Genomic DNA, 25,581 nt, shown 5'->3' on the forward strand with positions numbered 1-25,581 from the left:
AGTACTATATTTATTGAAATTTTGGTAATTATAAATTCAAAATAAAGTGATTTAAATTTTCCTATTTGAATACCTACATTACATAAGTGAAATAACTAAATTATTAAATAAAAACAAACCCTAAATTCCCAATTTTTTTTCTTGAGGAGTTTGATCAGTAATTCTTGGTGTTGGCATTCAGAGTTGGACATCGTTGCCGTGTCCTTTTAAACCATCTCGACATAATTCTAGATCAACTTCGCAGTGCAGATCTAGTTCAAGAAGGGATCGAGTTCGCCTTCTGCAAATAGTGCGAGTGCAGTAATACCTTGTTTCAGGTTCCCTAAGAGCATCCACAATGGGCGGACGATGCGCGTCCTCCGCCCCTTCACCCGTCGCATCGTCCGCCACTGTGGGCGACGCGAACGATGCGACGGACGATAGAACGCGTTTTCGTTTATTTTTTTAATTTTTTTCTATTTAAACACCCCAATTCCCATACCATTTCACATCTTCCAATTTCTCATCTCCCAAATTTTCTCTCTCGTCTCTCTCATCCTCACTTTCCCAATTTTCTCAATACAAAAACGAATCCCGACAACGACGATTGGAGTATCGGAAGGCATTACTCGGTCCTTGACTCGGACCTTGTTCGATTGCGTTAATGAGGCCGCGGCGGAATGCTTGGCAGAAATGGAGTGCGAGCGTGCAGCGGCGGAGTAGACGGCGGCGGCGCAGATCCCTCGGTCGATTCGACGATGGACGTATGTCCCCCGCGAGCACGACGTAGCTTAACAACGTCTGGTCGCAGACTATTTTGCCGAGCAACCACGGTGGGGCACGACGGTTCTTCACTGCCGTTTTAGAATGCGGCGAGATCTTTTTCTCCGAATTGTCCGGACATTGGAGGGACGTGATGTATACTTCCAGTATCAGGAAGACAACCCGGACTTACGCCGTTGCAGAAGTGCACGGTTGCGAACCGACAGTTGGCCTACGGCACCACGACGGATATGTTCGACGAGTACCTTCACGTCGAGGAGACAACTGGTCGCGATTGGCTGAAGAATTTTTGTAGGGGAGTTGTGGAGGCTTTTGGCGACACATATTTGCGAAGGCCGATTGATGATTGCCATAGCCTGATGAGGATGCACGAGACGGTGCATGGCTTCCCTGGAATGCTAGGGAGCATTGATTGTATGCACTGGGCGTGGAAGAATTGCCCGACGGCATGGAGAGGCCAATTTACTAGTGGATACAAGCGCAGCCACCCGACGATGATCCTCAAAGCCATCGCTGACCACCGGCTTTGGATCTGGCACGCATACTTCGGTGTAGTCGGATCGAACAACGACATCAACGTCCTCAACTCGTCCACCCACTTCACCGATCAATGCAGGGGTCGTGGCCCGGCCGTCGATTTCACTGCCAACGGACGCCAATATCATATGGGGTACTACTTGGTCGATGGCATATACCCAAGGTGGCATGTTTTTGTGAAGACGATCAGCTGCCCAATGGGTGACAGGAGAGTGTTGTTTGCGGCAAAGTAGGAGGCTGCGCGGAAGGATGTGGAGCGGGCTTTTGGTGTGTTCCAATCGCGGTGGGCAATAGTGAAAGGTCCGACCCATTTTTGGTTCAAGGAAGTCATCGCTGATGTCATATATGCGTGCATCATCTTGCATAACATGATGGTCGAACAAGAAGCTGGACATGTCACCGATTGGGCCGATGATGAAGGTGGATCTAGCTCTAGCACGGCGACCGCGCTTGTCGCTCGAGGATTATCGATGGACTTCGATGAGGTTCCAGCTAGACAGACCTCAATGCGCAGCCAACAAGACCATGCAGCGCTGATGAAAGACATGATTGAAGAAGTTTGGAAGCGCCCCGACCATTGAGAATTTGTAGTGTTTTTATTTCGTACTGTAATTTGAACTTTAAATGAAATGAAGTTGTTTTTTTTTTCAATTTTCGTAGTGTTTAAAAATATTCAAAAAATAAATAAAAATGCCTAGGGTGGGGATTAGGGCGGGCTATAGTCTGCCCCCTATTGTAGGTAGAAGGGGTGGGGGATAAAATACTGATGTGGCGGTGTATAGGGCGAGGCTTAGGGCGTCTTATAGTCCGTCCTATTGTGGATGCCCTAATGCAACACGTGTGAATGCCCTGCTATGGATGGCCGGTCAGAAGATCCACCAAACGAAAATTGTGGAGTCAAACATAGTGAAAAAGATTGTCGAAAGGAAGGGGCAGTAAGGGTCGAAGCTGAATCAGAGTTGGGTCAAAGCTGTCACACCAAAGGATCGACAATTGCTTAAAAGGCCTAATTTGGCTTTTTTGTGATCCTAAAAATACATTCTCATATATTCGAATATCTGTCTGATACAAGACAATTTTTTATACATTTTGAAAGGCCTAGATGGGCTTGTTTAAGTTTGTAAAACGCAATGAACGGTAAGTCCCATTATATTTGCTTATCATTATGCCGATGTGTTCCAAACACATTTCAATTTAATTACTGGGTTAGCTATTAAGATAACAATTAATCCTTTACTTACATGGTTTTCAAAAGAGGAAAAACTTGATGTTTTATGTTTCAAAAATTAAAAAGTGAACTTGGTGCTCACCACGACTTCACCAAGTGTGGTGTGGTGTGCAGTATGGGCAACCACATCACATTTTTAGTACTTAATTGGTGAAATCATATGGATATTAATTTGGAACCCTAAAGGCTACAAGCAACTCATCATTCATGTTTATAAACATTAACTAGAATAATACTAGTATACCTAAAATGGGTTGAATGGTTCTAATAAAAAACCCTTAACTATTTACTACTCACTCCTCACTACTTAGTTTTTAGTAATTCATTTCATATGAGTAGTATTTATTTAAATTGTGATATTTTAAAAATTAAAAAAATTATTAAAACGTTGCACGTCTGGCTTGATGACTTACATATGTAGCATTGGTCATCACTAAAATGACCTTATATATTTTGGACAAAGAAATGAAGCCGTATTATACTAAAAATTCGTAAGATGAGAAAACGAGAAACAAGATGGAAGACAATACAACAAACAAAAATAAATTTAAATTAGCATAATACGATGTGCTATGTTGTTCACAATACGACGTTTTTATTGGGCGCTTAGCATAACATAACTCCTGAGAGTTTTTATATGCTAGGCGTCCAAAATGAGCGATCGGTGGGCGACTTCAAGAGTATCAGATTTTTAATTCCTTCCCAAGGTTTATTTTTCAATAGTCGCTCACACAGGCGCCTAAATTGGGCGCTTAGCATAACATAATTCCTCAATCTGATTCATTTAAAATTAAAACAAATCAATAATTCAATATTTGAGAAGCATATTTTTAATATACAAGATTAAAACGTAGCCAATTTTATGAATTCACAAGCAAATAACTAATCTTACCTAAAACTACCCAACCATCTCGATTCATGAATAGTCCCACATAGATCAACACAAGTGAAGAAAACCCTAAAAACAAAGAAAAAATATGATACAAACCCTAGCTATCAAAAATGGCGAATCCAAACCTATTTCCTCCTCATCATCGAAATACTATTCCCCTCAAAAAGCTTCTCGATCATCGTCTCCACGTCCTCCGGCTGATACTTGATGTACTTATCCGCCTGCCTCGTGTTATCCATATACTGCCGGAACCTCCCCACGAATGCCCGGTAAGCCGGGATCAGCACGGCCGCGATCGATATCCTCAGCTCCGACTGCAGCTGCTCGTCGCTCACAATCCACGCCGTCTGCGACCGGTATATCTCCTCGAACGTGGCCGTGAACACCTTGAACCTCTCCTTTATCAGCTGCTTGTTCGGCTTCCCGTTCACCAGCAGCCCCTCTTGACTCAGAGTCTGCAGCACTCTGTTCCACGTCTCCCGTTGGTAGTTCTTGTGGTACTGCCTCACCACCGTCGACCGCCGCCGGCACCATTGATCGCCCATGACATCGAGGATCTCGCTCGCGCCTTTCACCTTTTGTAATATGTATCTGCCGTTGTTCATCAGGAAGATGTGGCGGAGCGCCGGATCACGGTAGAGTTTCGATTTCTTATCGAGATTTCCGTCGAGGAGATCCATCACTGTGACTACCTGGATCGAGAACGGCGTCGTTCCGGCCATGGTTTCGAAGTTGTGAGGGCTTAAGCTCTCCTTTTCCAGATCTAGACTGATGGATTCGGAGATGTTCTTCGCTAATTTCGTGTGTTTCTCGAAGATTTTCTCTAGTGTGTCCTTGTAATCGCAGGTGTATTTGAGGTAATTCATTACGTACCGAGTGAGGGGGTGGATTGCGCCGCCGGGGACCGGGACTCGACCGGCGTCGCCTTTGATTGAATTTTCCAGATCGCAGAAATTGCTGACGGCGGATTCTCCGATGCGGTCGATTGCGTCGGAGACTTCGTCGACGAGATCTCCCCAGCAGGAGTCGCCGGAGATGGTAGGGAGGAGGAATTGGAGCGCCTCGTACATATCGAGGTATTTGAAGAGCTTCTCGGCGGATCTCTTCGCCATGGCCGTCGCCTCTGCGAAATCGAGGAGCTGGATGACGACGCCGCGGATGATGTTGCTGAGGGAGCTCCGGCAGATCGACGGGTAGTGAGCGAAGACGGATTCGCCGAGGCGTTTTTCGCCGGGGAAGATTAGATCTGAACAGGATCTGACGACGTTGATCCACCGCGAGATCTCCGCCTCCAGCGTCTCCCACGCCGCCTTGGCGACGTCGTCCATGTTCCACATGATCTCGTAGTCGAGGCGCGCCATCTGCTTCCGGATCGCGTTCCGCCGCGAGATGTAGTACACCTGGCAGCACTCCGTCTCGTAGCCCGCCGAGATCATCGTCGACGCGATCTCGTGCATCTTCGCCACCGCCTCCGCCGAATACGACGGATACTCCTCCGCCGGAGCAGAATCCTCCCTCTCGCAATAATCCCCCTGACTCTTCAAGCTGCAGACCGACAATCTGAGCGAATTATCAGCGTCATCGCTCCTCGAATTGCTCGATTCCTCCAACAAGGAGCGGAATTCCTCCTCCAGAAACACCATCGCGCGCTGCAGCGCCGCGCTCGTCTGATTCATTGACGGATTCACGCTCGAATCCGACGGAAATTCGCTCAACGCGTTCGTCAATTTCGAGATCCGCCTAACCGAATGGATGAACATCATATCATCCTCGGTCATTTTGCCGAATCTGGCTCCTGCATCGCCGGAATTGTACTTCTTCACTCTCGATTCGATGATTTTCGTGAAGGTCTCGATGAAATCGGGTATCTCCGGCGTGTGCGACGATTTATCTTCGATTGCAGCGATTGAATCGATGAAATGATCGACATCCTGCGCGATTTCATGGCTGTGATGCGCGGAATGATCGTCGCACGCATCGTCGTTGGATAAATCCACCGAATTCTGAGGCTTTGGACTGGTCGTAAATAGGGGAATTTTGTTCAAGCTGTTGTGTTTATGGAGATGTGCTTCTTCTTCCATTGAATTTTTTTTGGGAGTTCTTTTTGTGTTAATAGTAACTGATTTCCGTTATTTTTCGCTTTTGTTTAGTGTGATTAATGAGAAGAAAAGCGGAGGGAAAAGATGGTGTAGGGAGATGCATGATTTTTGGAGAAGGATACAAATACGTTACACAACTGAATATTGTTTTTTTTAAATTTGATGTTTTATTTGTCAAAAATGAAATACTATTGTTTTGTGATTTAGGGTGATTGGTGGTGCTCACCACGATTTCACTAAGTGTGGGCAACCACATCTTCTCATTTTTATTGTTGACACAATGACAATTGTGAAATGAAAACATATGGATATTGATTTTCAACTCTACAAACAACTCATCTCTCATCATTCATGTTTCAAACATTAATTGGAATTGTACTTACATATTCAAACGGATTGGCTGCTTCTAAACAAATTAATAAATATAATGGAGAAAGATCAAATAAAATATTGTTTGCTAAGATTAAGTATGGGTAGCAAATCGTGCGAGTTGAGTTATTATCAAATCAAACTGATAACACCCTTACTCAGTAAGGCCTAAGCGAAACCGATTTCTTAAGGAAACTCAATAACTGTGATTATTTTAGGTTATTTATTTTTAATTGCAAGCGTGACTCTTGACCTAGCACTCCCGCAACACACCCCACAACCAGAACATCAGGTCAAGTTTTAAAGAAGTCTCTTGTTCAAAGAGATTCTAATAATAATTCTTCTTCTTTTTATGATTAAAACGAACATAAATTTAAAAATAATAATTTATCTTGTTTAAAGAGATTCTAATAATAATTCTATATTCACATTTAATTAGAATCCCCAACCTATTAAAAGCAGAAGTATATTATCAACTATGGTGGTGTTTGGTTTCTTGGATAAAATAACTCCCTCCGTCCCATAAAAGATACATCACACATGTGGGACGGTACAAGATTTTAGGAGGTTTTGTTTTCTGTGTTAAATGGAAAGAGAAAATATAATTTTTATATTCACGTGAGAGAGAATTTTTTCCAAAAAAGGAAATGTAACATCTTTTGTGGGACAAACTAAAAAGAAAAGTGTGACATCTTTTGTAGGACGGAGGGAGTACCAAGATATATTTTAAGATTGAGCTATGAGATTATTTTTAAGAAACCGATTTCTTAAAAAAACTCAATAACCATGATTATTTTAGGTTATTTACTTTTCATTGCAAGCGTGACTTTTGACCTAGCACTTCCGCAATAAACCCCACAACCCGTACATCAGGTCAAGTTTTAAAGAAGTGTCTATCTTTATCTTGTTTAAAGAGATTCTAATAATAATTCTTTCTTTTTTATGGTTAAACGAACATAAAGTAATAATAATTTATCTTGTTTAAAGAGATTCTAATAATTATTCTAAATTCACATTTAATTAGAATCCCCAACCTATTAAAAGCAGAAGTATATTATCTTAAATTGTCATGAAAGAAGTCCCTATTGGATCGCCTGAAACGAGCCCAAAATAAGATTCGCAAAACAGCTAGGGGCCTTTGTATTATTTCATTCACATATCTATACCCAACTCATAATCAAAATAAATGTAAATATTACATAGCCCAAAAAAGCCCAGTTATAATTGGGCTTAGTCAGTAGTGGAGTAAGACAATATATCAATACGAACAACTTATAAATATAGGCCCAAATACTAACCAAAATATCAAATTATCGACCCATTCAATTGTGCATGGTTAGATTCACAACATTTGCAATTATACATCCTAATAAACAGTATTAAAAGATAGTAAACTTTTGGTTTGTCCCACCAATTTTAAAATTTGAAAAACAAATCACATAAAATGAAATTTTCTTGATTATCTCATCCTGCCCTTTTCAGGCAAATTATGCGTTGCCATGACAATCTATTTAAAACACGTGGACAAAACATGTCGTTTGCCCAACACCATTTTATTCACATGTTTTAACTTTTAAATCGACTGTTACATCATCGAGTAATTTATCAAAAAAAAGGAAAGAATGAGATGATTGCGAAAGTTTCATCTTATATACTATTTATTTTTCAGATTTTAAAAGTAGAAGACATATGAGAGAAACATAAAATATTCATCATATATATTTCATGATTTATTTTAACAATATACCCTCTACATAATAACCATTATATACCTGAACCACGAAAAAATAACAAGAATATAGCATAACTGAAATTATTTTGTCACGAAAAAACTTACATATCATCACACATCAACGTAAATTTTACAAAATTATAATATTGAAAAAAATTTATAACCGCTCAAATGATAAAAACGAATAAAATAATAGGAGTACTTGGTTAGCCAAATTTTGAACATATATTATTATTTGAAATGTTTTATTCCATCCACGTGAATGAACAAAAACACACAAGTTTTAAATAAGATAAAAAAGCAGAGTACATCTTTCATTTACTAAATTTTGGTAAAACTTACAAAGTAGAGTACTTTCTTGTGTCTTTTTAAGCCATAAAGGCTATATGGTGTAAGCCTACAAGGATAGAGACACTAAATTGATGATTCAATTATATCACACGGTGAACAATATCTACCTCTTCATAACTTCAAATACATCAACTTTTTCATTCTCAATCTTTTGTCAATTTACAAAAATCGACGAGGCCTTCGGTGCAACGACGGATTTAGGTGGAGTCTGCATCGATCGATCCTATCATTGTCCATTCGGGTTGAGGTTTACTTTCGTTCTTCGTTTGTTAATTTATTATCATTTGTCAGTGACAACTGACACACCGCTCCTGTTTTTTTACGTCGACGACAACCTTTTTACCGTGTCAGACTCCACGAGTTCTGTTTTCTGAATCTGAACGTGGTTACGTGGACCACTTTGATCTTTGTGATTGGGGAGGGACAAGGGCCACTTGTATAAATACAAAATTGATCAATAATTCAATATGCATAAATTCCTACCTCATTTGGGGTACCGTACGGTTAGGTACCATTGCCCTAACTAATATGCCTAACATTATTAAACACAAATATATATATGTATGGCACCATTTGCAAATTGCAAGTGCACTCTTTTTCTTCTTTGTCCCAAGTTCTTCCCCACTTTCCTAGGCTATCTTTGCTTTGCAAATTTGGGAAATTTGTGGGTTTTCTTTGGGGAGATAATAAATATTTGAGGATAAGGCACTTTTTTTAAAAAAAATTACGCCCTAGATAGTAGATTGAGTTTTGATTAATTCGAATATCAATTTTATAGTTATTGGAGTATCAATTTTATTAAGTACAATATTTCATTTTTATCAATTACCATATCCTAATTTCTCAGACTTGTCAATTCTATCACAATCTTTTCAACATGTATCAATATTTTATCATCAAAATTTCACACCAACCGTTGAATCCTCACATGATATGTCAGAATAACCTATTATTTTCTCCCAAAAATATGTCATATACAAGGATGCTACATTTTCCATTTCTGAAAAAAATTATTTAAGAAATAGATGGAGACATAATTGGTAACTAGAAAAAATTATTGAGTTGCTAAAGGTTGTGGATAAAATCAATCCAAAAAGGCAAAAAGAATATCATTCAAATTTTAAGAGATATAATTCTTAGTTCATTTCATAATTATAAAATAAATCAAATTTAGTTTTCCATAATTAATTATTAATCCGCTCTTATGGAGTACTATGATTGCAACCTAAAATATTTAGAGAAAGAAAAGATAGGTCATTATATTAATAGGTTCAAATGCGAAATTGAAAAAAAGGGGACATATAGTGATATTTTACATTTTCTAGAACTATATAAAATGTGAAAACCTCAATTTTCACAAACTAAAATTGAAATTCACTCTATAATTTAAATAAGTAAGTACATCATTATGTGACAACAACTAAAACGGTTGTTTCTACCGACGACTCAAATAAATAATGGGTGTTTCATCTACTCCCTAACATGATACATGTGATGAAAAGTGTTTCTTGCAACATGGATGGTTGGAGGCAAAGTAAACTTCAAATTTATTTTATATCGATTAAATATTACTCACATTTATAATTAAATAAAATAAAGGTTTCTTACGAAGAATATACTTTTAATATATTTGTTGCCTTTTCTAGTTTCTTCCTCCAAAGAAAATATTCCAGCTCCACCATTCCAACAAAAGGTACCTCTTTCAATGAAGAATAATAGTAAATAAAGTCAACTTTCCAAGACATAATTATATCCAATATTCTTGCCGAAATTCGGAATTATTGTGATCGTGTTAGTAGTGATTAAAACGCAAAATACTAATTAAACTATAGCTACATAAATCGTAAGTATATAATGCCCATAAATTTTAAATCAAATCACATCAATTTTATTTATATTGATTTTCTTACTATTGTATTCTTACTACGTAATGATTTATTTGAAATATTTGCAAATAAATATCATTCGTTATTTTATTTTTGCATTTGGGATATTTTCAATTATATTCATATAGTGATTGAAAAAATGAGTATATATAGATACCAAAGTGGACTCAAAACAATATGTAAAATGACATGTACTATCAACAATATAGTACTACATTTACAATAGAGTGTACAAACATACATTCCTTTATATGCACACTCGTACATTTACAAATTTAGAAAAAATACATGCATACATAACTACATATATGTACCAATATCCCTTGCAAAAAAAATGCAACATTCTTGAATAATTCAAACATTCAATAATTTAAAAAAAGAATACAATGTGCAAAATAACTAATCAAGCATAAAAAAAGAATACAATGTGCAAAATAACTAATCAAGCATACTTTAATAAACACGAAAATAGAAAATATTCAATTAATACTAATCATAAAGTACAAAGATTGAATAGTAACAACCTATATATGCATGTTTAGACTAAATTTTGTACAATTTTGAATTTTCCTGTCAACCTGGACTTAGGATTTAGGAAGATAATTAATATAAACGCAAAGTGGTTAATTAATTGTGAATTATTCAAATTTCATTAAATAAATGATAGAAGCACGTTGCATGGATTAGATTGTCCAAACTCATTGGATAATCTATATGTCAACATGTTAGAAAATAAATACTAAAACGTAAGAGCCTTACATGCTGGCCAAAACAATATGGTGAAAGTAAACGCTTAGTTATATAATTATACTATTTCAAAAACCAGGCGAAATTATTATATAATTAACAAAATATTGTTTTATTCAATATTTATACATAATTAGAAGGAAATTATAGTGCCTAGTTTTTTTTACATAAATTCATTATATATGCAATTTACTTACATTTTGTCGATTACATAAATTCTCAAGTAAAAAATGAGAAGCAACATAATAATTGTTCAAAAATAAATATAATAATAAAAACAATAGTGATATTTGAATATATACAAAAGCAAACACTCACAAGAAAAGAAGATAAAAACATTATTATTAAATTATTTATATAATGATAATTTAATTGACTTAATTAGGTGAAACATTATTAACGCATTATTTCGATGGGGTAATCAATTAATGAACTGCACGAGTTGTGTAATGCATTGGTACAATTATTATATATTTTTAGTTTCTTACATGCATTACACGATCGAATAGTGGCTCTATTTAATCACTGATTATAGAGTATAGTAATAATCAAATTCATCCAAAACTTTATCATTAGCCCTTAATTATAACATTGATTGAACAATAATACAACATTTATTGGAATAGTGTATACAATTTTGTAATTAAAATGTATGTTTGAATTTCTTTATTTTGGTGTGTGATGGTTCTATTATTTTTTGATCTATTTTTGGTTTCTCATCTTAAATTGCAGAAAGAGAGGAGACAGTGATTTGTTGGAATAATAATTAAAACTAAATGTCACTTATAAAAATGATTATAAAGTGCTTCTAATTGATCAACATGGTAATATGTTTAAAGCCACTGGTAAAAATGACATAAACTTTAAAAATAAAATTAATTTACATGAAAGTTGTAAAATAGACAAATTTATAAAATATGAGAATGTGGCATGAACTTTTATGGAATTTCATATTTTTAAAGTTTATATCATTTTTATAAAAAAATTTAAATTTAAATTGAATAGGCTAATGAAAGGCTATTGATCAATCGAATCACAAATTTGGCAGAACTTTAATATTTTTGACGAATTCAAACCCAGTTGCAAGAATGATGAACTTAGGCATTAGTGGGAAATTCACTACAAAATCTACCTTCATAATTTTTTCGAAAGTTACCAAATTTAACTAAAGTTTGTGGTTTTAGTCTTTAGAGGATAATAGTCCGATCATCCTTTCTAATTAATTGGTAGTACTATAGTTCGTCATATTATTTTTTTATTGGAGTATAAACCTATTTTCGTAAAATTTATACAAATTGATTTTTCATCATATATAAAAATCTGACCTATCTTATAGTAAAAGAAGTTTGTTCGTGAAAATTGATAATATATACTTTAGCGTTCTTTATTTATCTATACATTTTCTTAAATAATACTTCAGCGTTCAAATTTAATAAAATTGATGGTATTATTCTATTGCAAATGAACCTCTTACCGTGTCTTCTATTTAGCATGAACTTATTACTTGTTGCAAAAACCATTAACTTTATTGTAGTTAATTTCCAATGAGTACAGTTTTAATTGGGAGAAAAATAGAATTCATGTGAAATAAGGACTAAAATTGATAATTTTTTAAATCTAATTTTAAGTTAATGCAACATACCAGATTTTGACTAATTTTTTATATTATTTTGACTAATAATATCCCTTAAAAGTAATGTTATACTAATTAATTGCTTAGAATTTCATTATAATATATTTATAGGAATGTGTGCTACCATAATTAATGGCTTTAAATAGATAAAAAATTGTGACTGATAACAGAACCATAAGATATAATAGCAACTGTAATAACCAGTTATGACAAGATTATTTTAACACACATATGATTATATAAATATTACTCCACTTCTTAAAAATAAAAATCTCAATTATACTATCGGTTGAATTCGGATACGAAATCGTATATTTTTCCAAATTTCCTCAATATCGATAAATGTAAATTAGGAATAATTACATAAATTCGGTAAATTCGGAAATTAAATGGATTCTCATCACCTAATTTATGCAATTTTTTTTGTTAAGAATCTACTCGTTATAAGAATTAATTAATTATAACAAACAATATTTATTCAAAAATAAATATAGGAGTAATTATTTGAGAAAAACGCGTTTCTAGGCGACTTGGCCTTTAAAATAACGCAAATGTACCCATTTTGTTATCAATTCCATTTATGGGAAAAACGCCGATGAAGTTGGCGTGTTTATAAGTAAAAACGCCAGTGATATTGGCGTGTCTATACGCAAACACGCCAACATAGTTGGCGTTTTACAATGGCACCGTATCTTGCTCGTATTTTTAACCAAAATACTTAAATTTGAACACGACAATCTTGATGGCGTCTTAACGATATAAAACGCCAAGGTCATTGGCGTGTTTAACGTAAAAAACGCCAACCTGATCGGTGTTTTTTGATTGAACCATATTTCTCAGATCTCCCCCAAAATCGCAGACCCTAATCACATTTCCTCCCTCCCCAAAACGCGAAAAACCTTCCCAAAGCTGAAAAACGCGAAAACGCTTGCCTTGGTCGGGTCCACCCGGTGGTGGATTGAAGCGTGTAGATTTCTATTTTGGCTCATTTCTTCCAAATATTAGTACTCGCAATCGGTTAGTATAGCTAATTTTTAACTCATTCTTCCAAATGAAAAGAAGAACCCAATGTGGGGCATCACAGATTTTGCTTGGTACATGTTAGAAAAAATGTTTTGCAGAATCACAAAGGCATCATGGTAAAAAGACTTGTTTGGAAAATTGGTATTGCTACAAAGAAACGCAAGTTTAAGATCAGACGTCGTTTACTTCGAACCATCAACAACGAGGCTGTGCAATACCTTGATGCCGTGGAGTTAGAAAAATGGAGTTTGGCGTATGACAAACACAAAAGATGGGGTGAGATGACCACTAATATGGTGGAATCTTACAACAATGTGTTGAGAGGCGCAAGACAACTCCCAATTAAAGCTTGCATTGATCTGATATTTTGGAGGACAATAGAATGGTTTAATGAGCGGTCAATTGCATCAACCCAGTGTGCCACACCACTTACCCCGTGGGCCCATGAAAAGGTGTGCAAAAATGATGTAAAAGGTCAATTACATAATATGAATAATTTACCGCGAATCTATGAGAAGATGCCTTTTCGTGGAAGCCCTGTTCAGAATGGACGCCGGGTTTGGTTAAATAAACCACAGTTATCTGCCGAAACCAATCCATATATTCTTCTATTGCAACAGGCTCATCACTGTACTCCAGATCAGTCCACACCAAAAAGTGCCTGTTGTCCCACTCCTGTATATAATTGGCGTGCCAATCAACCCAATTTCGACCAGCTTTTCCACGACGATCCTGTTTCGCAAAATCAGTACCGTGGAACCGGGGGAGTTGCGGGATATACGGTTGGACAATCCCAAATTGGCGCAACACTCGGTGTGGCAGGTGTGGCTCAGCCAGATTCCAGCAAATAAGCGTTGTTATCGACATCCATACAGGACGACCGGCATCACAACTTTCCGGCAACTGCCGTTGGAGATAAGGCATCCAAATAAACTACATGTAACACAAATTTATTCAAATTAATTTCAATAAAAAACAACAAACAAAAAATAATTTATAAGTATATGAAGTACCTGGTTGGCATGCATCATGGAAAACTGATCTCGGAAATTTTCAATACAATGTCCGGGTGCTTTTACATATGACGCCGGACCATTCCATCTACAAAATGTAAATTATGAGCGAATAACACGAAGATTGATGAACATAAAGCTTAAAAAATGAATTAGTGAACAACTTACGCGCTTGCACATGGTAGATAATCTGTATGCACGGGATCTAGCATCCTCGGTCTAATATTTGGGATTCTCTCCCAAGCCCACGTCTTCCAATGTTACAGTCGCTTCACCGACTGGGAAGTGAAACGTGTGAGTCTCTGGCCTCCAACGTTCAATCAAAGCGGTGATCAGATGGTGGTCAATTTCCTTTGGCTGACCACACCTCAATAAACCGCCGAACCCCATCTGGTCCACTAGTGCCAAAACACGGTGATGTATGGGAACATTCCAAATTATTCCTTCATATCGTCGGCAGCGTACGTATTCGGATGGAACTCCTGCTCATATGTTATTAGAGACGTGTTGTCTCTGAAGATACAGTACAGAAGGATCCGCAGGACCACACGCAAGCCGACGAGCAGAAGTCGAAGATGATGCCATAATTTACCTACACAACATTCAATAATTACATACAATTTAATCCAATTTCACAAAATGGAACACCAAAATCAAATAATTCACAATACACAAATTCACCTACACAACATTTCACATCCAAAATCATAACACAATTCATCTACACAAAATTGACCATTTCAATTACTAATTTGTCCAACCTAACAATTTCAATTTGTCCAATTTCAATTTGACAAACCTAACAATATAAACAAATTTAACAATTCAAACTAATCAACATACATCAACCAAAACCCACATAAACCAAAACAATTTGCCCAATTTTTTAGCTATAACAACCCTAGGGTTTAGGTTTATAATCAATTTTATACACAAATTCACTTAAACCCAAACAATCCAACATAATAATCAACAATAATGTCATTCAAACAATCCAAAATGCATAATATTTCAACTCAATTCACAACTCATTACAATATTTCAACTAATATTGTAAAAGATAAGCATACTAACCGAAGAAAATATATGAATCTGGGGAAGAATAGCACCGATTGATGAATGGAGGGCGAAATCACGGAGAGGAGGGCGAATTCGCGGAGATTGGCGCTGCTTGGAGAAAAATCGCAAAGTGTGGTGTGCTGTGATGTTTTCGCGATTTGGGGGTGGAGGCTGCTATATCAGCCTGTTAAAACACGCCACTCAAATTGGCATTTTTTGGTTAAACACGCCGATGTTATTGGCGTCTTTCCTTTTAAACACGCCGATGTAATTGGCGTGTTTTATATACTACACGCCAACACCAATGGCGTGTTTTAACGTAATGATCATTGGAAAGAATACGCCCAAAATACGGCACAAGTATAAAACGCCAACTATGTTGGCGTGTTTGCGTATAGACACGCCAATATAACTGGCGTTTTTACTTATAAACACGCCAATTTCATCGGCGTTTTTCCCATAAATGGAATTGTTAACAAAATGGGTACATTTGCGTTATTTTAAAGGCCCAAGTCGCCTATAAACGCGATTTTCTCTAATTATTTAGTCAAAGGGGTGGTGGAGTGCTTCTGCCGTAGTGTGTGTGTGTGAAAAGAAGCCGAAGACAAAGCCGGCTAAATTTGTCAATTAGATTCTACAATCTGTCAAAACTGAATTACTGCAAAATCCCATAAATTTGTTCTCGCCTCTTTTTCCTTAATTTTATCTTGTTTTTTAACTTTAAAATCTTGAGTCTTCTCATCTTGTTGCGCCTCTTTTGTTAATCTTTGCTCCCTTTTTGTGCTGTAGAAAAAGGATCACATAAAGATTGGATTTTTATTGAATTCGGACCACACCCAATTCATTTTTTGGGGGTATTTGTGATGGGATTGGATTGATTGAAGAGAAGTTAATCCATTGTTGGTGTAAATCTGGTTTGCTTGAAAACAAGGGTTGAAGGAAGATTTGATCTTTGTGTTTGTGTGTGTGTGTGAGAGAGAGAGATGGGGTGTTTTCCTTGTTTTGATTCAAGAGATGATGAGAAGCCCAGTCTCAATAAAGAGAGAGATGATCACAAGGAAGTTCAAATTGCTGTCCCTTCCAATATATCAAAATTATCTTCTGGTTAGTGTGTTAATTCTTGATTTTTTTTTGTGTAATTTTGTGGTTTGATGAGGTTTGATCTGATCTCAGTTGTTTGAGTTGACAAACAGTTGATTTCTTTTTTTACCTATGATTTCATATGATTTGTAGTGATTGGTTATCCAATTTGTTTCTTTGTAGACCCCATAGCTCTATGATAGGAGTAAGTAGAAATAGTAGCAACTTATTGAATTAGATCTCAATGGGCACTGTGATTTTTGTTTTATCTCTATCTTGATCTGATATAAATCTAGAGAACTTATTGTGTGGCTGTTGCATATGATATGATATCCAGTTCTTGATCAGTCAGCATGTTAGAAGAGATTAGGCCTCTGTTTTCTTATAAATCTTTGAGTTGGCATTGTTCATTTTACTCTGGGGAATTCAATGTGGTGTGCTTGTTTCTGGCCCTCAATTTATCGTCTAATGGAGGAATGGCGGTTCTGATTATGTTGCTTGCGATGATTTGGCATTGTTCGTTTCATTCTGAAGAATTTGATGAATGCTTAATCTTGAATTTTTGCTAGTGGTGTGCTTGTTTCTGGTCCTGAATTGTTTCTTCTAATGGGTGAATGGTGGCTCTGACTGTGCTTCACAGGGGGGGATAGGCTGAAGACGAGGAGCAATGTTGGCCCGAGGAGGGAGGCATCAGGACTGAAGGACTTGCCAGATTCTCAGATTGCTGCGCAAACGTTTACTTTTCGTGAACTAGCTGCTGCGACAAATAACTTCAGGCCAGAGTGTTTCCTAGGAGAGGGAGGATTCGGACGTGTATACAAAGGGAGACTTCATAACGGCCAGGTAAAACTCGTCATCATCTCTGCAAATCGACCTTTGTTAAACTATCTCATCTTCTCATGACTTGTGAGTGCTAGATCACATTAGGTTTACATTTGAATTATTGCACCAAATAGTCATACAGTTGGAGGCGTTGTTTGATCTCCTAGCTGAGTCACGGTTTCGTTAGTTGAACTTCTGTTACCTTATTTATTTAGCATTTAGGAAATTGCTCAGCCAGCTAACATTTGCTCGAATTCAAGTAAAGATCAGAGGTAAACATTGCTAGGATATTGTTTCATTGTTTGTATGCAGTCTTTGTGTTTCACGGACTAGTAAGCCTTGTGTTGCTAGACTGCTGAAACTATACTTCTAAAGAGTGTGGTAGATTTGAACGAACATTGCCAATCTCATATCCACAGTTGGTGCATTTGTCAGATTTTTGTGCGTAAAATTTGTTGTTGGCGACTTAGGTGTGGTTGGGACTTGAGAGTATTCGTGAACTACATTATATCATATTCTCAACTATTTCGACCAGTTAATTTGCCATCCTAGAAAAGGTATATCTCTTCTCTTCGTTTATGACGTTTCCATTTTCATTGCGTGACGTGCTTTGGTAGGTTGTTGCTGTTAAGCAGTTGGACAGAAATGGGCTTCAGGGTAATCGAGAATTTCTTGTTGAGGTTCTAATGCTCAGCCTTCTCCACAATCCTCACTTGGTGAATCTATTGGGCTATTGTGCTGATGGGGATCAGAGGCTTCTCGTCTATGAATTTATGCCGTTGGGTTCACTAGAAGACCATCTCCATGGTAAGGCTTGCTCGGCTATTCTTGTCGGATTTCGTTTTGCAATAGTTTTCAGAATCTAGTGCCTATTGCTCGTTGTGCTTTCTATGCTGGCATATAAACGTTTATTGTCTGCGCCTTTTAAAGGCGTTATCATTACTCTCTCAGAAAGTCGAGAATAATTATGCAGATCTTCCGCCCGACAAAGAGCCCCTTGACTGGAGCACGAGAATGAAGATAGCAGCCGGCGCAGCCAAAGGACTGGAGCATCTCCACGACAAGGCGAACCCTCCTGTTATTTATCGAGATTTCAAGTCGTCCAACATATTACTCGGCGAAGGGTTTGTTCCAAAGCTCTCCGACTTTGGACTGGCGAAGCTCGGCCCCACAGGAGACAAGTCGCACGTATCCACCAGGGTGATGGGGACCTACGGTTACTGTGCCCCGGAATATGCTATGACGGGGCAATTGACTGTGAAGTCGGACGTTTACAGCTTCGGAGTCGTCTTTTTAGAAATCATCACGGGGCGTAAAGCCATCGACAGCACCAGACCTCAGGGCGAACAGAACCTCGTTGCTTGGGTAAACCAATCCGCTACTCTTTTTATACATCGAGCCCCGTAGTTTCCCGTTCCATAGTGAATTAGTTCATTTTCGGGTAATGCGTGCAGGTGCGCCCTTTTTTCAACGACCGTAAGAGGTACGTGAAGTTGGCAGATCCGAGGCTGCAAGGGAAATTCCCGATCCGCGGGCTTTATCAAGCCCTGGCCGTGGCGTCCATGTGCACCCAGGAACAGGCTGCTGCTCGTCCCTTGATCGGTGACGTGGTGACTGCCCTTTCTTACCTGGCAAATCACTCGTACGATCCTAGTCATAGCAACAAAGACGAACGAGGCGGGAAGCTGCTTAGGAACGAGGAGGGTGCTGGGTCCGGAAGGAAGTGGGACGTGGAGGGAGGGTCCGAGAGGGACGATTCTCCGAGGGAGACGGCGAAAATGTTGAACCGGGACCTCGAGAGGGAACGAGCCGTTGCAGAGGCGAAAATGTGGGGCGAGAACTGGAGAGAAAAGAGGCGCCAAAGCGCTCAAGGTGGTAGTTTCGACGCGAACAACGGCTAGTTCTTCGTCTTCGGCTTCGTCGTCGCCTTCTTGGCCGATGTGTTGGACACCTTCATAGTGGTTTAGAGATCTTCTCCATTGATACACCATCTATGAAAAGAGTGTAAATTTTCGATAATTCATGTCTCATGCCACTATTTTTGCTTCTCTCTTCGGACTTTGGATTTTGGATTTTGCAAAAAAGATAATAATTAAAAATTTAGTGTTTGTGGATAAGTTTGTGTAATGTTTTCAAGTTTTAAGATCTCTAAATTTAGGTGATGTTTAGAGGTTAATGGTAGTAGTAATATGATATCAATGTTGTTCCCCTTTCTATTTTATGGTCTTAACATATAGTAGTATTTATTTTTGTAGTATCTCAACTTGGCAAATTTGTTTAATTTAGAAATTTTAACCGATCTCATCTCGCAACGAAAAACAATGTTTTACAAGTGAATTTTCTTAAAAAGTAGTAGAATCATCTTTTCTCAATAAGCATAAACATTCAAGAAAATAATTAAATGGAAATGAACCCCCAATTAAAATGGCTAGTGTTCGTTGGGCCGGGGTATGCTTGGGCCGTTTTAGGAATTTTTATTTATTTATGGATCAAAATCAGGTAAAACATTTGCAAATAGAATGCCTTTCTATAAATTTAGACAAATAACTTTTCTCTTCTGCGTAAATTTGAAACTTTTGGTACAATTATGTGACCAAATACATATAAATTATTATTTCAATATGAATTAAATAGTCCTATAAGTTTTGATTTGTAACCACTTAGTTAATTAGTCCATCATGGGCAAAAGGTACTGAATAATGTTGGCAAACATTTGAATATACATTGCATTATTTTAATTAAAATACATTAGAAATATTGATCATAATTAGAATTTAATCAAGACGATGTATTGCAACGTTCGTAATGTTTGGTTTCAAGATATATTCCTATACAAGTTACTTGAATTTTAATCAAACTAGTATCACACCCGTGCTATGCACGATCAAATATGAAAGTACTTATTTGAAATAAAAATTATATTATGATATATAGCTAAAATTGTAAATGTATTTAATGATAAAAACATATATAATATCACATTTGATAAAAAAAATTTAATTTTAATTTTATTAAAACAAAGTTGTGATATAGTACAAAATTACAGTTTAATCTAAGTTGTGTAAAAAATTGATACTATGAGAATAATATACTCATATAATGAAATTATTGATAAATGTGCATAAATATAGAACAAAAATTTATATTAAAGCTTTATCACGATTTAAATTTAAATAATAAAACTAAAATTATATTACCCTAAACCATAGGAAAAAAAACTTAAACCCAAACCATAACCCAACCCAAAAGCTAATACATTAGCTTTGTTGGTGTTCGTGTCATGTCAAAAATTTCCAGCCCTATATTTACCATAAGGACCTTAGGACTCAATTTAGTTTGACATGTTATGAAGCTTTTCGACTCCATCTTGGTTCGTCATTAATCTGCAATAAGAATAGAGAGAAGACAAATCAAATGTTAAACAACTGAAATCTAAAATATTCTTCCAGACAAGTAGAATATTGCATTGATAGTGTTTATTCTAGAAAAATATAGGACTTACCACATAGATATCGTCCGTTAACAACAGATTATGAAGCTTTTTGACTCCACCTTGGTCCGCCATTGATCTGCAATAAGAATAGAGAAAAGACAAATCAAATGTTGAACAACTGAACTACTATAAAATATTCTACCAGGCAAGTAGAATATTGTCTTAATAGTGCTTATTCTAGAAAATTGGACTATCAACTTGGGATGTACAATTCCAAAGTAGTATTTATAGTTAAAAAAGTAGTACTAAGATTATACTTCATAATCTTTTCACATTCTTCTTCCTAAATCTTTCATTTTTCACACCCTAATTATTTCCATCTCTAATGCAGTATTGGTTTCAATATAACCTAAGAATTAATGCATATAGTTAATTAGAATTAAATAGTGCTAATTATTTTATGACATCTAACGTATAATATTTACTCTAAATTTGTTATTGGATACATAATGCTTATTACTACATATGATAATTAGTATAATGCATTAAACATTATTAATACAATTCTAAGAGTTACAAATATAATTACATTTACATGCCTTTCATAAAATAATTATTCAAAATCGCCAAAAACACGCCTTTTATATTAGTATAGATTTCACTTTTTAGGGGTTATTTTGTTTACTTAACAAAACTATTGCTTAGTAACCAGACAATAAATATTGTTCGAGCATCAATTTACTTCATTTTTAATGCATCATCACTACAAAACTTAATGAAAACGAATCACTGTTACAGATTACCAATATTTGCTACTATTTGATAATGTAATAAATTAGCCACACAACTCCTTTTTTCCTTTTTGTGATAATTAGGAGTTTCAATCAAATTTTCTGAAATCAGAAGAAATGTGTTGCTTCATATGAATCATTTAGGTACACAATGATGTTAGAGCAGTACAACTGAAGTACGTTAATGTTGGGACTTTTTTTGTTTTCCTTTTTTTTGAAAAAAATATATAAATTGAATAACAATGACGATTGCGTTCCTAGAAAGTTTATATATATATATATATATATATAGAGTTGTGATCAATGTCGAACCAATTTTAAAGACCGAACTAGAGACCAAATCTGGGCCATTAGATCTAGTTGTTTTGATGAGCTGTGCTGCTGTGTAAATTTTTCGGTCTTCATTACAAGCCCATTTTACTTCATTGTGTAGGTTTATTACTTCATTCCGTACGTAATACCTTGAAACTACAACATGTTTTTACTTTCTTCCAGTAGATTTTGAAATGATTCAACATATGTTTCATTTGAATTCACTGACCTCAGTTTTTACTTTATTTACATTAAAAAATGCAATTTATTCAAGTGCGTTTATTACTTCATTCAGAAACGTTATTACTTCATTGGATAAGGTTTTTACTTCATTCCAGTAGGACTTCAAATGCTTCTACACATACTTCATTCCAATAATTTATTACACCATTCCATGTGTTTATTACACCATATCAGCGTTGTGGCGGTGGTGATAGATATTGTAGAGAGAAAGAACGGCACGCAACGGCGAAACCGCATCTACGTACTGGAATGAAGTAAAAACCTACTGGAATGAAGTTAAATCTTCGTAACATGTTAGTATGACTTATTTACCTTCGGATGAATTAAAATAGGCTCGTGATGAAGGCGAAAATAATTGATAAATTTGTGTCTCTCATCCATAAAAAAATTAGATCTAAAAACCCTAATTTGGTATGGTTCGGTGGTTCGGTCTTTAAGAGTGGTTTTGTGAATAATGAGACTCTATATAGATATATATATTGATAAAACAATAGTAGTATTAATATAAATTAATCATTTTAGATGTAAACCTTGATTGAAAATTTTATTCTTCCTCTTCATCCTCATCATCGTCATCGTCAGCATCCTCTTCATCAGTTGCAATCTCTTTAAAAATTGGAATCATTTCACCACTAGGATCACGACTTGAAGGTTTTACAAATTACATATCATTAGAAATTTCATGAACTTGCACTTCATCTTCTTGGAAAGTTGTGTCTTCATTTGCCTCTTTTGAGATGGCATAACTGGCATCAAATTTCTTTGCTCGAACTTTCAACACTGCTCGCCAGTTTACCTTGTCTTTTTACGTTGTGTTTATGAACAATCTTTATTTAAGCTACTGAATATGCACATTATGTCGTCTAAGTACCAAAACCTTAAAGTTTGGAGTCTAACTCATCGAATCGGTTCATTTTCTGGCCCAGTCAAAACATACTATCTTCGTCCTAGATTAACCATTGATCTCTCTTACAATTATGTTCAAGGAAAACCATCTTTCTCCGCCGATTTCTTCGGAGAGTTTGTCATCGGAAAACTCAGGTAAACTTATCTGCAGCTTCAGTGCTACATTCATTTGATAATCACAATGCCGGCTCTTTCTTGTTTCCCCTTCTACACTAAAAATGGTTGTAAATACAAGATAATGTAGTTGGTTGTATTTATTTAATTATTATTTTACTAATTTTACATTTTGTATAAATAAAATAAAATATAAACATATTTCGAGAAATGCAGCCCAAGTCTTCGCCCTAGGATTAGATGATCTAATGATCAATAATTAACCAAAAACACGGAAGGTCATAATTAAGCAGTTTTAGGTCATATTATAAGATTTGAGTTTAATGTCATGTTAAGATCATTTTAGGTCATACTTGGTTAATATGACCTAAAAATACACTAATAATGACCTAAAAATGTTTTACGCATGATATTATTCTGCGTTTCTGTATTTAAATCTAGTTTTCATATATCAAAACCCTGGTTTTGATCTATGAAAACTAGATTTAAATATAGAAACGCAGAACAAGATCATATATAGGGCATTTTTAGGTCATAGTTAGTTTATTGTTAAGTCATGCTTTGTAAGCATGACCTAAAATGATCTTAACATGACATAAACTCAAATCTTATAATATGACCTAAAACTACTTAATTATGACATTTCGTGTTTTGGGCTAATTATTGACCATTAGATCATCTAATCCTAGGGCCAAGATTTGGACTGCATTTCTGGATTTAAGTGCATTCTTATTTTGATCATCTCCATATATATATATATGGTTTTAATCATAAGAGAACTATTCTTAAATGTAGAACCAAGGCCAAATGGAGGCAGTTGGATCTTTTAATCCAGTGGTGTTGATTTGCCATTAATATTAATTAAATATTAATGAATATAACTAACTAAGTAACCATATTAATGAATATAACTACCTAAGTAACCATAAAATATGTATGAATTTTGATCTTGGCCGTCCTTTTTTCCTCATCCAATGGATGAAATATAGTTCTAGGTTATACACTTTATGATTGTTTTATATATAAGACAACCCTATATATATATAGGGTAGTGTTAATCTCCTTTTCTCCCCTTAGATTTAAGTTCCTTCTCCATTTAGAGCGTTAGATTAGATGGATGGACGATCCGGATTAGAAGCATAGATATAATCCCGTAGGTTCATTATTTGGTGGATTTTGTGCATTATGGGGTTGAATTAGTAAATTTATATACTTAAAAACTCCCCAAAACGGTATGTGCGAGATTTAAGCGGGATATACCCACGACCTTCCATCTACTCCAGCAATCCATTCGCTCCAAACGTATTAACTCTAAATCTCTCTACCGCTGCGTCTCCCCAATTTCCATCCCATTTCAAAACCCTAGCCGCCTAATCAAGGTTCCGCCTATCTCAACGGAATTTCAAGCGCCGTCTGATTGACTGTCCAACAACCCTTCCCTTTTGGTGCAAGTGTCTTCTGTGGTCGACGAGGAGGTGGGGTTTCTCAAAATTTAATTTACTGGTTTACTGTCTGACTTCCATCAAACGTTTTCCCCGATTTTCGCTCCTTACACACCTCCCACACCACGATTCACCCATTTTTCCACATAAAGTTGTGGTGAGCGAATTTGTAGATGAAATCTTATAGGGTTATGTTTATTTGGTGTCTTTCCCAGATTTAAAATGTCTAAAAGAGGACGTCCTTCGACTTCACAACAATCGCAGACGAAGGGTGAGCAATCAATTTTATTTGTGGGTCGAATACCTGGAAAAGTGGACGGATTCTATGCTTGATATTTTGGGTTTATAACAAATTTGATTCCCGCAATATTTAATCGAGTCTGTACATTATTTACCTAATTTTGTGCATTAATTAACCTTATGTAGCCATTATGTGTCTGCTATTGGACATTAGTCTATGAGTGAATGCAATGTTAGTGTGTTAATAACTACTGTTTGATGATTGAGGTCTTGTTCTTGCAATCTGAGTCCATTATTTTTGTTGTATTGTTGTATTATTTGGTTGGTGTGGTACATTACTGTAGTATGAGTGAAGGCTGAATGTTTATTTTCTAAATGTACATTACTGGGTTAATGTTATGCATTATTAGGTTGATGTTGTGCATTATTTAACTATTTCTATGCATTATATACTTGTTTCATGCATCAGGTGTCTGCTGTTGTACATGTGTTAAAGAGTGAATGCAATATTTTTATGTTCATAACTAGTCTGAATCTGTACATTATGTAGCTATTTCTATGCATTATTTATCATGTTTTATGTATCATTTAACTGCTGTTGTACATGAGTCTAAGAGTGAATGAAATATTTTTATATGTTCATTACTTGAGTGAATCTGTTCATTATTTGGCTTTTTGAATGCATTATTTATCCTGTTTTATGCATCATGTTACTGTTGTTGTACATGGGTCAAAGACTGAATGGAATATTTGTATGTTCATTACTTGACCGGATCTGTACATTATTTAGTTATTTTAGTGCATTATTTATCATGGTTTATGCTTTATGTGACCGTTGTTGGACATGGGATAATGGGTGATTACAAT

At 36.0% G+C, this 25,581-nt stretch overlaps 2 protein-coding genes and 1 long non-coding RNA gene across 3 annotated transcripts; 1 reads left to right on the top strand and 2 right to left on the bottom strand.

Moving 5' to 3' along the window:
• Positions 1-3,326: 3,326 nt before the first annotated feature.
• Positions 3,327-5,655, bottom strand: LOC121803203 (exocyst complex component EXO70B1-like). Its single transcript, XM_042202900.1, has one exon. The coding sequence runs from the start codon at positions 5,498-5,500 to the stop codon at positions 3,545-3,547; it is 1,956 nt and encodes a 651-aa protein (XP_042058834.1). The 5' UTR covers positions 5,501-5,655; the 3' UTR covers positions 3,327-3,544.
• An 8,297-nt stretch (positions 5,656-13,952) lies between these two features.
• On the bottom strand, positions 13,953-14,460 carry LOC121803479. The gene is made up of 3 exons (XR_006051019.1): positions 14,441-14,460; positions 14,273-14,360; positions 13,953-14,192 (listed from the first exon to the last, which is right to left on the bottom strand). It is a non-coding gene; the product is annotated as an uncharacterized LOC121803479 (long non-coding RNA).
• A 1,437-nt stretch (positions 14,461-15,897) lies between these two features.
• LOC121801895 (serine/threonine-protein kinase PBS1-like) lies at positions 15,898-19,350 on the top strand. Its single transcript, XM_042201355.1, has 5 exons — positions 15,898-16,435; positions 17,052-17,254; positions 17,851-18,040; positions 18,207-18,598; positions 18,688-19,350. Exons 1-5 carry the CDS (start codon positions 16,315-16,317, stop codon positions 19,132-19,134), a joined length of 1,353 nt encoding a protein of 450 aa, XP_042057289.1. The 5' UTR covers positions 15,898-16,314; the 3' UTR covers positions 19,135-19,350.
• The last annotated feature ends 6,231 nt before the right edge of the window (positions 19,351-25,581 follow it).

Source organism: Salvia splendens, chromosome 5 (genome assembly GCF_004379255.2).
Source record: "Salvia splendens isolate huo1 chromosome 5, SspV2, whole genome shotgun sequence".
NCBI classification, from domain to species: domain Eukaryota; kingdom Viridiplantae; phylum Streptophyta; class Magnoliopsida; order Lamiales; family Lamiaceae; genus Salvia; species Salvia splendens.